Source organism: Scophthalmus maximus, chromosome 8 (assembly GCF_022379125.1).
Source record: "Scophthalmus maximus strain ysfricsl-2021 chromosome 8, ASM2237912v1, whole genome shotgun sequence".
NCBI lineage: Eukaryota > Metazoa > Chordata > Actinopteri > Pleuronectiformes > Scophthalmidae > Scophthalmus > Scophthalmus maximus.
Genome location: NC_061522.1, coordinates 7,605,457 through 7,622,286, shown reverse-complemented (window position 1 = coordinate 7,622,286; position 16,830 = coordinate 7,605,457). Strand labels below are relative to the sequence as shown.

The 16,830-nt window shown below is 44.3% G+C and overlaps 1 protein-coding gene across 1 annotated transcript; it reads left to right on the top strand.

Moving 5' to 3' along the window:
- The first annotated feature begins 713 nt into the window (after positions 1 to 713).
- On the top strand, positions 714 to 16,597 carry smad1 (SMAD family member 1). The gene is made up of 7 exons (XM_035637859.2): positions 714 to 868; positions 8,179 to 8,750; positions 11,085 to 11,348; positions 11,561 to 11,677; positions 13,580 to 13,801; positions 14,058 to 14,314; positions 14,961 to 16,597. Exons 2-7 carry the CDS (start codon positions 8,351 to 8,353, stop codon positions 15,102 to 15,104), a joined length of 1,404 nt encoding a protein of 467 aa, XP_035493752.1. The 5' UTR covers positions 714 to 868; positions 8,179 to 8,350; the 3' UTR covers positions 15,105 to 16,597.
- Positions 16,598 to 16,830: the final 233 nt, after the last annotated feature.

Genomic DNA, 16,830 nt, shown 5'->3' with positions numbered 1-16,830 from the left:
ACACGTGCTTATCTTATCACACTTAAAAGCAAGAACTGAGAGGCGGGTTTTTTGGTGTGGTGCACTTCAGGGCTTCACTACAGATCAACCACAAAGATGATTGTCATCAGTTTAAACCACGGCAAGAGCCACTGGTTTGCAAGTTTTAAGAGGAGGAGCTGTTATATGTAGGAGGAAGAGGGAGAGGGAGAATGAATGAATGAATGAATGTCTCTGCAAAGGACCAATCTATGCTCTATAGCTGCAACTGTCCAGTAATTAGAACTAATACAATTATAATTTTTGGTGCATTAGAAAATCAGATTAGAAAAAAGCCCTTAAATTCCCTCAGTGGAATGCACGGTGAGACTACACAGAGCGAGAAAAGTGTAAATCAAACTGTATTTTGCATGAGAGCCTCTGAAGTGAATAAACCCCTCTCTGCCCCCCCTACACACACACACACACACACACACACACACACACACACACACACACTTAAATTGGCAAGTTTGAGGCAACAGATTAAGACATCACACAGACACGCACACACAAACACACACACACACACACACACACACACACACACACACACACACAGAGAGAGAGAGAGAGAGAGAGAGAGAGAGAGAGAGAGAACTCTCTTCTTCAAAAAAACCAAAAAACCCCTGCATTGTTCCACAGTTACATAATCCATGTCCACATGGTGAACGCAGATATGGGATGTGTGAAAAGTAGGTCTTGTTGTTGCCGGGGCGGGCTGCGTCCCGCGGCGTGATACTGGCGCTCGGCGGAGGGTGAGACGGCTCCGCGACTCTCTGACGCCAGGGCCGAGCAGAGAGGAGGAGAAGCCCAGAGAGAGAGAGGGGGACTGCGGTGAAAGAAAAAGGTAGGGTCAACTTTTACTTTTCCTTTCTTTTTAACTTGCTAAATGAAAAGCCTCTTCGTCCGATTTCTCTCCCCTTAGTAGTCTGCATGGCACCGTTTGAAAGAAAAGTAGATCCCAAGCGGTTATCAACTCAACAGCGTCTCTGGTTTAGAAGCTCCAAACTTTTCTTCTTCTTCTTCTTCCTCCTCCTTCCCTTTTACTCACAGTGTCAAGGCCGTGGTTGTTCATTTGGCCACATTTCCACGAAGATGCAGTGTTGTCTTGCATTGTGATCTTCATGGCACACTGTCTGCAGGAGCAGGACGAACCACCATTCATTGTGATTGGATCACTGATCTGGGGCAGAGAGGTTCTGCCTCTGTTACACACATGGTGTCAGATGCAGGGTTGATGGGTGACTGATCGATGAATATGAGTCAGTTGGGGAAAAATTGCCCATCACAACCTCCTACAGCCCAAGACGATGCCTTCTGAACCGTCTAAAACCAGATGAAATATTGAATTGACAATGATATTACACCGCAACTAAAAGCAAATCCTCACGTTTCAGAAGCAAGAAACAGACTACTGTGTGCATTTTTTTTGTTGTTGTTGCTGCTTGAAAATGACTTGACTTGTCAGACAGATATCGAAACGATAAATCAATGAATCTACTAATCATTTGAGATCTGCACTATTAAAAGATAAGTGTCGTGGTGGTGAACACATGGTCGAAGGCCTTTTGGTTCATTAAGCTACAGGATATGGATTGATGGGCGGATTTTTTTTCTCCAATAACACATGCATTATTGTTTGACGCCATCCAATTCATATGTAATGAATGAGGCAGTGCAGTGATTTACCCTACACACGCCAAACGTTTATATCTAGAATCTCACATCGTTACCGCGCCGCCTCCCGGCTGCATCCGACTGCAGTGATCCGGAGGACATGTGTCCCGTGTGTGTTTTGACTTGTGTCAATGTGTTTATGAATCCTGTGCCTGTTTATGTGGGAGAGGGAGAACGAGGGAGAGCGAGAGAGAGAGAGAGAGAGAGAGAGAGGGAGGACAAACAGCAGCTAAGGCCAAGATCTCCTGACATTATTGAAGATGACATATCAGATTACCCAAAGGACAGGAATTTGTCCTTGTCGGTGATTTACTCGCAATCGTTTTACCGTCCTGCGTTCTCCAGGTATGCGGCCGTAAAAATCGGGTTTCGAAAAAGAAAAAAAATGAAACAAATTGCGTTTTTATGGGATTGACATGAGGACGTGGAGGCTCTCGGATTAATGGGAGCGCAGGCACGATTGGCTTTTAGGAACTGACATGGCGTAAACTCTTCATTTGTTTTGGTGGACCAAAGTCAAACGTTACAGTCGGTATTACTGTCCGGCTATCTTATGATCACGGGGGAAAAAAAAAACCCTACTCGACTACAAGGTGTAAATATAGGTTAGCAGCATTCCTGAAGCCTGAGAGTCAGTCACAACAGTAGTGAACTATGTCAGAACCCTCCCCGTGTGTCTGTGCCGTGAGGACAACATAGCCTGCCATGTGTCGGGGGGGGGGGTGTCCACCCTAACACAACACCAACACAACACTGAGTGCCGAGCGTGGCTGAGATGGCTGCTTGAAACCCCATGTGTTTGCTAGTTATGTCTACGGTCATGTGTGGACCAGCGGGTCTGGGACACAGAGAATCTGATCCCAGTTCAGCCTCCCTCTAAGTCTGGACTTAGAAGACCACTGAGTTATTCACACTCTGGGGCGATGCGATGGCGGGTTGTTCGCTCGCTTACGTCGTCGTGTAATCTTCTTCCCTGGGCCAGGGCAGCGTACGCGCGCGTCGGTGTTTGGGGAGAAGAGCGACCCCAGTAAGTCGCTTCAGCGTCGCGCGTTGTCACCGAAGGCAGCGCCTCATGTCTGACTGTGGCTATTTCAAGCACTGACCAAAAATTTCACCAAATTTCGTAAATAGGACGACACGGTGAACATGTCCAAGAGGGTAAAGGTCAGCTTCACTATGACATCACAATGTTTGGAAAAAAGCCCCACTTCTGACCATTATTCAACACAGCAATTCGCCATTATGACGAAGGTATAAGTGACACCTAATAAAACTGGTTGGCAGTGGCAAACAATCGTGACGTGGTATTTTAGTGGATACCGCGGATCAGAAATTGTCCAATTCCATATGAGCTGACACCGAAAGTCAAATCAGATTTTCTTTTGATCAGATCGAAGTTTTGCCAATTTTAGACCATTTTATTCAGGCAGAGTTCTTCTTTTGAAAAACTAGGGGTGCAACTAACAATTATTTCCACCGTCAACTGAGCTGAATATAATTTGTCTGATGAACCGTGTGATTTATAAAATAGCGAAGAAAAACATGCTCGTCGCAGTTTTCCAGTGCTCGAGGAGATGCCAGTCCAAAAACTGAAATAAACATTACTCAGTTTACTAAGAAAGCGACAAACAAATTCAACTAATCTGCAAATTTTCAGAAGCTTGTTCCCGGAGACTGTTGACAGTTTTACTTGATAAATTATGCTTGATAAATTACATCATCAAAAGTGATAATTGAAGTAAGGTGTTGAAAGAAAATATTGTGTCTGCACCATAATTCACTATAATAATCGCACTAGTATCAAAATCCCAGACCTTGCTCAGCCCTTATTTGTATGTCGTTTTTTTTTTTTTTTTTGACATCTACATTTAAAACTCAAGGGATATTGAACTTTTTGTTACAGTAGCTGCTGTTCTAGGGATGCTTCCATAGCTCGCGGCTGCATTGCCGTGATTTGTATTTGTGACAAAGCATATACAGTATATCGCATCCTTGTAGTGTCACTATTTACTCAGTAATGACCCTTGAAGGCACTTAGTCCAGAAGTGCTCAGTGAAGAGACCAGATATGCGAGTGTTCTCGATCTGTGTCTCTCCGAAACACTCGCTCTGCCTCAGATCTCTGGCTTTGCCGTCACTCTCTTCCCCCCTTTCGCTCTCTCTGCACCATGCCCCCTTTTCTCTCTCTCTCTTTTTCTCTTTATCTACCACTCTCTCTCTCTCTCTCTCTCTCTCTCTCTCTCTCTCTCTCTCTCTCTCTTCCTGCACTCCTCTGTTTATAGCCAGTGACTCCATTGAGCGGAGGCTAATGGAGGCCCAATCCAGGACCCTGCTGATAAATAATGTAGCTTCTTTATAATGCCCCGTCCCCGGGGAGGGTCCAGAGAGCATCATTACTGCCTCCTCATCCTACACAGCCCGGGCCTAAATTGATTAACAGACACTGGAGCGGTGCAAAATGATCCATGGGGCTAGTGTAGTGGCTAACAGCTCGCACCAGGTGGGTCAAAGCCTCCGCCTGACAGTGTCGCATGATCCCACTCGGTGGTCCCATTAGCCCCAGTCTCCGCTAACGCAATAGAGAGCGGAGCTGGGACTCAGCTGGAGGGAATGTCAGGGTGTTTTTTATGGCGCTCTTGTGCAGACTGTGAGACTATGCCTTGGCTGAGTAAGATGCGGACGATTACGCTCAAAGGTTGATGGTTACATACAGATATTTAATACAAACAAATGTCTCACACTTAGGAAAGAGAACTTGTGCAAAAAGTATCCAATTAATTTGGATATTTAATTTAGAGCTGAAACAAGTGGTTGATTAGGCAATTGTCAGAAAAAAAATAATCGTCGATTAATCTTGCAACGTCTGAGCTGGAGTCATATTTTTCCCACAAAATTCCCGAAAAGGATTTGGTAGTTTTCTTTGCCTAATGTGACTGTCAGCGGACAGTTGGTCGGACTTTATTTGTGAAGCACTTTGTAACATTGTTGGGAAATAAAGTTCATTATTATATTATTTTAAAATAAGGGATATGAGGATGTCACCTTGTAATTTTTTGATCACTGAATCAAAAGATAATCTGCAGATTGAATAATTTAAGTGCCAGTTGCTGCCCCGGACCAATTATTAGTTAAATCAGACAATGATAAAAAAAGATGAATCCACAAAAAATTGCGCAAAAAATATGGCAACATCAATGGCTCATGGCTCAGCGCAGGTGTACAATTGATAGTCGGTTCAGAGAAATTACTTTTAAACCGGCCTTTCTTTGATCCACATGGTGCATGCGGGATTATGTTCTTATCTCAACCGCCAACAGAAATCAGATAACATAAACTCAGTAGCACACTGAATCAGAAGTGAGGTGAAAGGGCATTTCAATATAGTGACGAAGGTATAAGTGACCAAATGTAGCTGAAAGTTCATATTTTGACGGCCTCATACAAAACTCCAAATTAGCGTTGTCCAAAGGAACGGCACAAAGACATCATGCCAGACCCTTTCAGTAAGCATGTGGTCAGGACTACCAGTCAGATAGCACCGACCGTCAGGGCTGGAAGTATCCGAGCGATATGGTCTCCAGCTGCAGCGGAACGACAGAGGGGTATTGTGAAGCCTGCTCCAAATGTGACGGCACCGAACCTTCTGGAGTCTTACATCTGAAACGGATTAAAGCTCGTCTTTGTGCAGCTAGGTCTGAACTTGTGCTGATAGCGCTGGCTGTCACCCAGAGGCCATCAAAGCAGCTCTCTCTGGCTGTAAGTGGATCAAAACGACTCCCTCTGTGCCTGGGTGGTGACCCTGGTGCAAACGTGGCGTTGCTATATTTTTTTTGCCTTTTGAACCGTACGTTTTATTGTCATGTTCCACATTCAGCATCTGAAGTACGCGGTTTGCCTCGTGTGAAGATGTGTGGCAGCTTCGCTGTGGAAATTGTCCCACTGGGTTATTAAATCGTCACGGCGCCAGTGTTGCAGAATACACTGGATGTTTTACCTGAGCCCTTTATTAGCAGGGTAAACAGTGAAATCATGACACGCATTCCCATTCACAAGTGCCTACATCATGCATTGAGCTAAAAGCTAACTTTGCATTCGCAGAGTAGTGGGTGGGGGTCACGAAGATGACTCTTAAGATCTTTAATGCTGCCCCCATAACCATCCCTGATAAAGGGGAAGAGATTGCACACACAGTTTCAAGCAAAGTCACAGAAGTCCGGCTGCTTTTACATTTCTGAAATATTCTCCTCCACTTCAACTGTTTTACAAAAAAATAGAACCCCCCCCACACCTGTGGAAAAACCTGCAGGTCCCAGCAAGAGGAAGTGATGTCACTGGGGATGACAGCTATGTGAAGACATCACTTTTCTGCCTGTTTCCTGTCTGTCTTGACGGTGGAGAATAGCAGGGGTGTGAAATCATAGTGGGTGTCTTGATTTGGTTTATGTTATATATTTTCCCTTAATCCCCCCCCCCCCCCCCCCCCCCTCCACACACACACACACACACACACACACACACACACACACACATCGTCCACTCGTATGTCACTTGAGCCCTCTCTCGTTTAGTAGTTCATAGTAGTTATAGAAGTTAAGCCTCTCTTTTGATTTGCCAGTGTGATTTGGTTGTCTAAGCTTAGTATACTTGCAACTTGCAGCTTTCCAGTCAGTGTGGTTGTAAGAGCTAGATCTTCCACATCGCATACACACACACACTTTGTAAACGGCACCTGTGCTCATCAAACTTCCCTGCCTCTTTGTCAGCATGATGTGGCCCACAAATACCGTGGCCGACAAAGATAGGAATTGCTCATCGTCCCATAATCTGAAGGGGCCCAGAATAACCACAGAGCAGTCTTAATGATGTATTTGTTCCTGTTCGTGGGAAATCCAATATACTGCGGGCTTTACTGTCAGAGAGTGATGCATCCTCGCCCGCGAGTCATTACGGATAAAAGGTGGTGGATTTCTGACAAGCTGTTCATTTGATTCTGGGATTGCATCTGGACATTTGTGTGCAGCCAAACCTCAACCGTAATCGTGTTTTATCTCCCTAATTGCATTCAGGAAAAACATGAAAAGAAGGTGGAACTGGAGGAGCTCAACGCACTCTTGTTTCCCCCTTTTAAAAGCCAGAACGCCTGCACCTCCTGGCTACTGAATTGCTCCCGTGGGACCCGAGTGAATGGGCACATTTATCCTGGGGTCCACGTGCACTTCCTTTTTATTGTTCCACACTTTGCCAGATTCCTGCCCATTACCAGTGTTTGTTGGTCGGCGGCATATAAAGCTTTAGAGAACATTTTCTGCTCATTGAAAGTCTCCTTCCTCTGAAATATGAAAGACCTTTTCATACCTCACAAATGCTCTGACTTACAGTTGGCACTCATATCAAGTAAAAGCTAAGTATAAGAAGTACTTATATCACAAAATTGATGTGTATCTATTTATCAATTAGTTGCCTGAATATGAGCAAATTTAATTGTAATTCTTAAGCGGAAATTCCAAAAAGGAGCATCTCAAATGTAAATATATGCTGCTTTTCTTCGTCTTCTATGGCAGTGATTTTCATATTTCTGCAATGATTGTTTATTGCAAAATATGCAAATTGCTTTTGAAGAATCAATAAATCTGGTGTTTGCACTAATGATGAATATTAACTCATCAATGTTTCATTTTCAAATTACCTGAATCCTATTTTAATATCAGATTAATCATTTAGTCATTCATCATGCAAACACCGACTGAGGTTTTGTTGCCTTAAATCTGGATCTTGGAAATTGTCAGGGGATTTGTTTCCGCACAATTTTGACTACTATTTTCTTTTTATCCTTGAAAACCTCACAAAGTTGCAACTAAAGCTGAAACGATTAATACATTAGTTGATCAACAGATATGTACATTGCAGTACACAGGTTTGTGATGACGTTACTTTAGACTCTTTCTATTCTGACTTCATTAATTTCAGAAAATAAACAGCCCTCGGGTGCAGCAATGTGGACCCCCCCCCCCAGCTGCTGGAGGATTTGAGCTGGTTGACACTTAACCCTTCAAAGAGTGAATCAGGTGTTAGACCTGCAGAGCTAATTCTTCTGAGTTGTGTAGGCTGCACGCTGAAAACCCTTTTGCTGTAAATGACTTAAGTGAGCGGTGGTAATGTGACAAGCCACACGGACAGGAAGCTATCTGCAGAATGCCTGGTTGGGACTGGTGTTCACGGGAGAGCGTCTGTTGTGACTCCTCTGACATTTTCCCAGAAGCCACGACTGTCATGGCCGTAACAGCTATAACTGACATCATCGCCTCATCAGAGGTTTTTCCGGTGAGACATCGCTGCCAGCCAAGTAAAAGGAGAAGGGTGCTCAGTGCTCACCACAGTTGCAGGGACGCTGCAAGAGAAAGGAGGAAGCCAGTTGAGATGAATTTTGAAGTAGATTTTTTAGCTCATAGATGATAACTTACCTTTCCTTTTTTTTCCCCAGTTGGTGCCAAGAGGATCTGATCTGACGTCTTGGAAGCGGAGGATTGTCTGATAGACAGAGAAAGAAGAAGAAGAAATAAAACGCTGTCACCAAAAAACGTTCGCCCATCACTGCTCACACCTCCTTGTGGACAGACGAGAGGGAGGAGGAGGAGGAGGGCGGCTTGTCCATCATGAACGTCACTTCGCTCTTCTCCTTCACCGGCCCGGCGGTCAAACAGCTGCTGGGCTGGAAGCAGGGAGACGAGGAGGAGAAATGGGCGGAGAAGGCTGTGGAAGCTTTGGTAAAGAAACTGAAAAAGAAGAAGGGGGCCATGGAGGAGCTGGAGAGGGCTCTGAGCAGCCCGGGTCAGCCCAGTAACTGTGTGACAATCCCCCGTTCCCTGGACGGACGGCTGCAGGTGTCCCACAGGAAAGGTCTGCCGCACGTCATCTATTGCCGGGTGTGGCGCTGGCCCGACCTGCAGTCCCACCATGAGCTGAAGGCCCTGGAGTGCTGCGAGTACCCGTTTGGCTCCAAACAGAAGGATGTGTGTATCAACCCCTACCACTACAAACGAGTGGACAGTCCAGGTGAGTCATACAATACTGAAAAAGAAGAAGGGATGCACACATCTGTGCCCGTGCTGCTGATACTGACTGTATTAAGAGGAACGGCCATGTCCCGTCCACATTAAATACAGATTTCTATGACAATGTCAGTATTACAGTGATTAATGCTTGAAAATCACCTTCAGTAAAAGTTTCACAGATGTTAAACGAGGGGAGAAGAGAGTATTGAATCACAAATCCATCCCGGCAGACACCCTGAACCGATGTATCAGATTCAGTATCAGGAGAGGTGCAGCATCAGCTCATCCATGGAAACACAAACCACAAAAAAAGAAACTCTATAGAAAGAAACTGTAAAGTCCAACCAGTATGTTTTTTCTTTTCCCTCTTAAATTGTTTAAAACTTTCATCAGTTTTCTAAGTAAAACAATGTCTCAGAAACGGTAATGACTTCTATTTTCTATATTCTATAACCTTACTCTTCTCCTGTAACCTTTTTTCTTCCTGTTTGCCACGTTTGTATGTGGGACCTGTTTCAGAAAGCAGGTTTAGCAGTTTGTCAACCCTGAGATGAGAGGAACTGTGAGGTTTTCTTTTTTACACTGGTAACTAACTACTGTGTTCTTGGTAGGTTCCTCAAAGCAGGCAGCAAATGGTAATAACTAAAATCTTGAAATACATTCTAATAAACTAGATGGAAGAGACAGATCAAGTAGGAAAACAAACAAACTTTGAAGAGATATTCAGAAAATGATACTGACCCAGCTGATCTGGCCTTATTTGTCTCGACCGCAAAGATGATGGATCAAACACTTTCTGTCCTCTGACTAAACAGAAAGTGAGGCTGAGCTGACAAGATAGAAACAGTGGTGTGTGTGTGTGTGTGTGGAGCAGGAAATTCCATCTGGGGGAGAATGAGGGCTTTGTCCCCCCCCCCCTTTTTTTTTTTTTTTTAGGCACACATGTAGACACACACTCGTACTTGCACCATGTTACTAAAACAATGATACACACACTCACACACACACACACACACACACACACACGACTGCACGCACAGTTTCGCTCAGGAGGGCTGGAACAGGAAGCCGGCCACCCACACACAATGGCAGGAAAGGGTCGCTGCCTGCCTCGCACACTTTTTGTTTTAGCAGCGGGTGGAAGTCGAGGGCTAAGAGGCGATTCAACCCCAGAGCACCTGTCTTTCCACACCGCCCCACCTCCCCTTCCCTTCTTTCTTAACAGCACCTGACTACACACACACACACACACACACACACACACACATCCTGTCAATCACCCCTCACCAAACACCACAGCTGTCCGCCTGCTCCAGATATCACCTTGGAATAAACAGCTACCTTGATGCGCCGGTCCGTCGCAGCACACACACGGGTCTACCTGCGGCAACACTGACAGCAGCGCAGGCCCACGCCTAAAGTTTCAACACAGCTTTATTTATCTGCACAAGTATTTATGGGCGCAAGTGGAGCGCATCTCTGTGGTTTGTATATATACTGCACCTGAATAGCCCTCGCGTCGGCCAGTACACTGACCCAAAAGTGATGAATTCCACAAGAATGGCTCGCCTCACAATGTCTTTCTCTGAGCAGAAACCCGAGAGTCTGGCCCGAATACTGCTGGCTCAGGCCGACAGGCTGGAAGCTGACGTTTGAAAAATGTAGCACATCTGTGCTCAGAGTGTTGAGTCATGAAAAGTCCCAGAAAGAGGTTTATTTATTATCTTGGATTCAGATAACTCAATTCTTTCTGAATTTGTGTGCGTAGGTTTTTGCGTGTGTGTGATTGGGTCCACGGCGCCGAAAAACGATGGTCGATTCACCCCGATAAGGCCCGGTGTGTCTCCAAGATCTCCAGGGATCTGCAAACTTATCAAATTGATAATCATCTTATCAAATTTAGGCAGTCATTCATGGATAAAAGTGGGATCATGTCTTGTTGGTTGTTGTATATTATCAAGAATAGACGGGGGGATTATCCTTTAATCAGGAGAGTGAGGGGTTCAAAGGAGAGAAACATCCTGAGAGGTCAGCGCAGGAGCATTTGTAGTTTGTCTTTGCATTGAAAGCTATTTGACTGCTGATTTTTGCCTGCCGTGACCCCACACACCCAGAGAGACAGCTGGTATGAACAGTGTGACGACTGACAAATATAGATTCAGTTTATATTGTACTGTGTATCTCCCACACTAATCAGAACAAAGTAAAAAAAATAGTCTCCTTCAGGTTTATTTGCGGTAATAGAAGAGCTTTACAAACGCCTTCAGTGTCTCATTAGTGTGTAGATCAGTAATCAGTAGATGAATTTCTTTTCTGCTTCCCCGTCTTTCTTCAGTGCTGCCGCCCGTGTTGGTACCGAGGAACAGCGAGTTCAACGCCAAGCATACGATGCTGCCGCGCTTCCGCAATCCGCTACAGCAGAACGAGCCGCACATGCCCCAGAATGCCACCTTCCCGGAGTCCTTCGCTCAGGCCAACACGATGCCCTTCCCGCATTCGCCGGGAAACAGCTACCCAAGCTCGCCGGGGAGCGGCAGCAGCGCCACCTTCCCTCATTCTCCATCCAGCTCTGAGCCCGGCAGTCCATTCCAGATGCCAGGTGAGATGCACCTTTCCCTCCCCTTCTCTGAGGGAGTTCCTCTACTGCCACTCTTGCAGCCATTTTGCCTATTTGGTCAATTTTTATGTACTCTACTTTTTGGGTAATATCTTAATGTTTGAATGCACTTATTGCAAGTCGCTTTGGACATAAGCGTCAGCTAAACAACAACAACTAATTTCTCTTTGTTCTGCCCCCCCTTCGTGATGCAGAGACTCCCCCTCCTGCCTACGTGCCCCCAGAGGAGCAAATAACTCAGGATTGTCCCCAGCCAATGGACACCAATCTCTTGGCTCCACCCTTGCCTCTAGAGAGCAACAACCGGGCAGGTAACCATGGGAGTTACTATCTCGCGCTCTCCGTTGTGTTCACACATCACACACAGAAACCTGTCTGCACCTGCTCGCCTTGATCTGCAGGTGCAAAGATTTCTCTGAAGCCTGGTTGTTTTCCTTTTTCTTACACGATCAAACTCCATAGGCAAAAAAAAGAGAGAGAAAAGTGTGTGGAAACAGATCTGCTGGTTTACAGTGAGGCTTTTGTCTGTGGGTGCGAAGCCCAGGGGGAAGCTCTTAGACTCAGCAAATTAAGTCAGGCCTCAGAGCAGTTTTACGAGGCCCCATAAAAGCCAGAGCTTATGTCACCTCTGCTGGTGGTAATGACTTGAGACTCGTTAACGATTAAGAGTCACTGATTACCCCCAACTTCCAGATCTGAGATGCGGTGCAGTAATTGCTGCCATCTCGACTTTGTGGTTTCACCTTTATTGCATTGGACAGACGCGTCGGGGCACCTCATTCATGAATTTGTAACGGGCGGCGCGATGCACACAAACGGCTCCAGGCGTTCGGTGTCAAGGAAAACCACACTGTTTTATATTGTTGGCTATCATTTATATAATGATGGTTATGATAATTATATACTCACCAAGTTAATTGCTGAAGAAACGGATGGGGGAAGAACAAACCACCAGAATAGACACACTTGTTTGAAAAGGAAAAGAAAAGGAATATGGTGAAATGATTTATTAAACTATGTAAGATGAACATCCATCACGGTTTACAGACCAACATTCTGTTTTATATTCTGTCATAGAGTGTCCTCACTTTTGGTTTTACCTCAAAATATCACCAAGTGATGTAGATCAGTGGTTTTACCCCTCATCACAACATTTGTGAAATTTCAGTTTTGAGAGCCACTGGTTTACATAACCTGGCTTTATTATTGGCCTGTGAACAATCTGTCTGATTTTGATGCTTCTTGCCTCATCAGCCCGCGTGGCAGCAGAGTCACCGTGTTCCCATATCTCAGCAATTTGATGCTCAACAATTCTCTTTGTTGACCACAATATTATTTGTACACAAAAAAAACAATACGGAAATAAGAACCGAATTAAATTAAATTAGTATGAGCTGCACTTTTTTGCTATCGTGATTGCAGTTCAATTATTTTCATTATAATTTTTTATGTCACTTTGGTGAAATGACTGGTCGTTTTTTGTTTTCCACACCTGACCCACACAATATGTGCACTTTTTGTTTATCACGATGCACTTGAGGGCCGGAGAATCTGCACACACATGGTGACAACAGTAGCGGGAAGAGCTGTTGAAATGTTTGCTGGAAGTGGGAGTATGGGGAGTTTTTAACGTTCTTTTCCACAAGCTGCATCCTGTGCAGGGGAGTAGGTCTCTATCGTAGTCCAGTGCTGGGAAGTGGATAGACAAAACATACCTGCTAGCCAGTACCAAGCCGCAGAGGAAGTTTGGGAGAAGTATGTGCTTTGATAAACGGATTTATTCCCCTTTCTCATAGAGGGTGAGGCCAGCTGGCACTGGTTCACCTCGAGTTACTCTGCACAGAGAGCGTGGCCTGGCCTCTTCTATTGACTGCCAGCCTGCTCCATGACGGCTGGCAAGGAGACCACAGACAATCTGCGGGCTTTAGGATGCATCTTCATTGATTTTGGTCAGCGTAAATGTACACAAGTGTAGCCAGTGGGTCCTATATTATTGTTCAAATTAGTGTTACGGGCTACAGGGGACAATTTGGAAGAAATGAATGCGCACGAGGAGTAAGATTTACCGCTGAGCCTCTGCTGGGATCAGTGGATCCTGGCAGCTTGTCTGCACAGAGGAGTCTTAAAAGCACATTAAATGTGTCTGCTTCTGTCTCTGCATGTACAATGTGCTCGGCTCATTCTTTTGACCTGTTAATGTGTTTCCTGCGCAGATGTGCAGCCCGTGGCCTACGAGGAACCCAAGCACTGGTGCTCTATTGTTTACTACGAGCTCAACAATCGTGTCGGGGAGGCGTTCCAGGCTTCCTCTACCAGTGTGCTCGTCGACGGCTTCACAGATCCCTCCAACAACTGCAACCGATTCTGTCTCGGCTTGCTCTCCAACGTCAACCGCAACTCAACCATTGAGAACACCCGGCGGCACATCGGCAAAGGTGCAGTATGCAAGCCCCGTCAATGACTTCAATGGCACCGACTGTTCGCAGACGAGACTAAATTAATACATTTTTCAATACGGATTAGGATCTAGAGAAGAACCGAACAATAACAACAAATTGAGTTGATATTTGTAGTGTATTGATTTCTAGATTGACCACAAAGGAGTTTTGGAGCATTTTGATTTTGCAGATGACACGAGAGCTACGGTTCAGCACGTCACCGACACGTTATCCTCTTCCGCTTCCCTTTCAGGTGTCCATCTGTATTATGTCGGCGGAGAGGTGTACGCGGAATGTCTGAGTGACAGCAGTATCTTCGTCCAGAGTCGCAACTGCAACTTCCACCACGGCTTCCATCCCACAACTGTGTGCAAGATCCCCAGTGGCTGCAGCCTGAAGATTTTCAACAACCAGGAGTTTGCTGAGCTGCTGGCCCAGTCCGTCAACCACGGCTTCGAGGCCGTGTACGAGCTCACAAAGATGTGCACCATTCGCATGAGCTTCGTCAAGGTAAGATGGTCGGACTGATGTTCTGTCTAATGCTAACATTCAACTTATTGTATAGTTCTTCGTATCAGTTCAATATCAGTAGAGTTCTACAGTTGTGTCACTTCTTAAAGACAACTATAGTATGAAGTATGAACAAGTATGAACTTGTACCTTTGAACTTGAACCTTTTTTCACAACAAAAGAATCCCGGAATTAAATTTCGTTTGTCATTCCATTAAAAAAATTTACATAAAATTCTGAATTATTGATAAGCTCTGCAGTGCAAACAAGAACCCTCAGCCTTCTACTGTTTCTGTCTTTTATACAACATTGCCGTAATCAGCAACAAATTAGTGTTTTCTCCTCATTTCTTTCTTTTACTGGTGCATTTTGTGAACTTAATTCCTCAGAAAAATATCTAAATATCACTATAATGTGAAGTGAGCAGTATATTCTAAAAGCAAAACATTTTGTTTTTAAATTGGAAAATTGAATGTCACCAGCACCCAACTGAGCTTTGCTGCTGTGCAGGGGAGTCTTAATATAATTATTGTCTTATTGACCTGAGGAAATCGTTTTTAAAAAAGTGTGATCCTTTTTACACTGGACAGTTTGGGGTTGTGTCCCCACATCCTTATCCTGAACCATGTGCGTCCGTATGTTCCAGGGCTGGGGAGCAGAGTACCACCGCCAGGATGTGACCAGCACACCCTGCTGGATTGAGATTCACCTGCACGGCCCCCTGCAGTGGTTGGATAAGGTGCTAACCCAGATGGGCTCCCCCCACAACCCTATATCATCCGTCTCCTAGGCTCCAATGTCCTCAGCTCTTCGGCTGTCCACACCCCAGCATTTTGGTCTAAGTAGCAAGAATAGAGGCTTGCTGGTCCCAGACTGGTTTGTGGTTCAGTCAATTAGAGATAGAGGTTTAGACTCAAACACAGGCTGATCTGGGACCTGCAGGGTTGGACAGGTTGTTTAATGGGTTGGTTTGTTCTCTACTTGAAGGACGTCTGAATTGGGCACATTTACAGACTGGGAGAGGGGGTGAGTGAGCGTGATGCAACTGGAAGATACTTGATCTTTGTGACCAACTGTAATAATTAGACCATCACACTCATCATGACGCAAGTATCCTCCCCGATCTTGCTCCCACAAGTCTCTTTTTTCATTGTTCTATTATTCTGACTCATAACTACTCTGCATCTAAATATTCTTTCGAAAAAAATCCAGATATACGTGTGTAGTTGAAATAATTATGGTTACATTCCAGGTCACCCAAATTGCAGTTGGCTGCTGTTTTCTGTCTGACTGCAATGTGGTGGGCAGGAAATGTACTAACGACGTGTATAAAGGTGGCAGGGACTTGGAGGATGACCAGTACGACTAAAAAAATGTAATCATCTCCAGACACAAGACTGCTGTTTCCTCAAAGAGTTCATTTTTAAGGTTAATGAATTAAAGCACTGCAAAATTAAAAACATGAAATCCCATATCACAAATCATGAAATATATTAGGAGGGTGGAATCAAAGGGAGTTTGAGAGTTAAGGGTTGGGTGTAGTGTGGGGCATGGCACTAAAAGGGCATTTCAGACCTAAAAGACTAATGTTTAAATGTGTCTCATCTTGTGTTATACTCGTGTTTCAAATGAATTTTAAGGAAAAAGAAGAAAAAAGAATAGTGTTTAGATATATTCACTATTAGAATATGTGCTGTGCAGTCTGGTTTTGCAAAGCATAGTTTGGTTAGTGTAGTGTTACACATTTAAGACTGGTAGCTGAACATCACATGAGGCAGAAGTAAATGCAGTGTAGTTCAGTTTGTCCATCGCTGTGTTTGCTCTGCAGCAAATTCATGATGTGTCAAATATGGAGTCACATTGAGGACATGAATATTTCAGTGACTGTGCTTCATTCTCTTATTACATTGACTGAGCAAAACTTGTTAAATGACTGTTATGGGAAAATGTTGAGCATTCAAATTTGAATTGTTGACTGAGAAAAAAAGGTTTCAGTTACTGATGTCCAAATGAGATGTTTTGTTTTCTAAATAAAATGCAGATTTTGCCAATAAATTCTTTTATGTTTTCAGCAATTCTATTTGCTATTCAACTGTTAAACTCTTTACATTCTTTTTGTATTTTTTTGAATGTGTTTTCTGTTATTTTTTTTGTGTCTGCACTTTTGTTTTGTTTTCTCCTTCTTAACATTTTTGCTCAGTAAAGCTCCCAGAAAAGCAGTTTTATTCCATGAATATCAAGTCTCTACTGGAAGAATCAATAAATTTGTTTCATTATTTGCAACATGCCTGCTTCTTGTATGAACACTTTGTCTGGGCGTTTGTGTTTCTGTGTCTTAAATTACAGGCCACCCATGCTAAGACAATGTGCATCACAGTATTGTCAGAGACTTCAAAAAACATCAACCACTTGACATTCAATTACGGAAGCAAAACAATAACAGGTGCATCTGAAAACCAACTGCACTAATGTTATACATGATTGCGTTTCCAGTAAAGTTCAAGGAAATGCATAAC

Excerpts from the sequence above, each read along its gene's own strand:
- smad1 (XM_035637859.2), top strand. The coding sequence starts at position 8,351 with ATGAACGTCACTTCGCTCTTCTCCTTCACCGGCCCGGCGGTCAAACAG. Across the intron at positions 8,751-11,084 it reads CAAACGAGTGGACAGTCCAG|TGCTGCCGCCCGTGTTGGTA; the intron begins GTGAGTCATACA and ends GTCTTTCTTCAG. Across the intron at positions 11,678-13,579 it reads AGAGAGCAACAACCGGGCAG|ATGTGCAGCCCGTGGCCTAC; the intron begins GTAACCATGGGA and ends TTTCCTGCGCAG.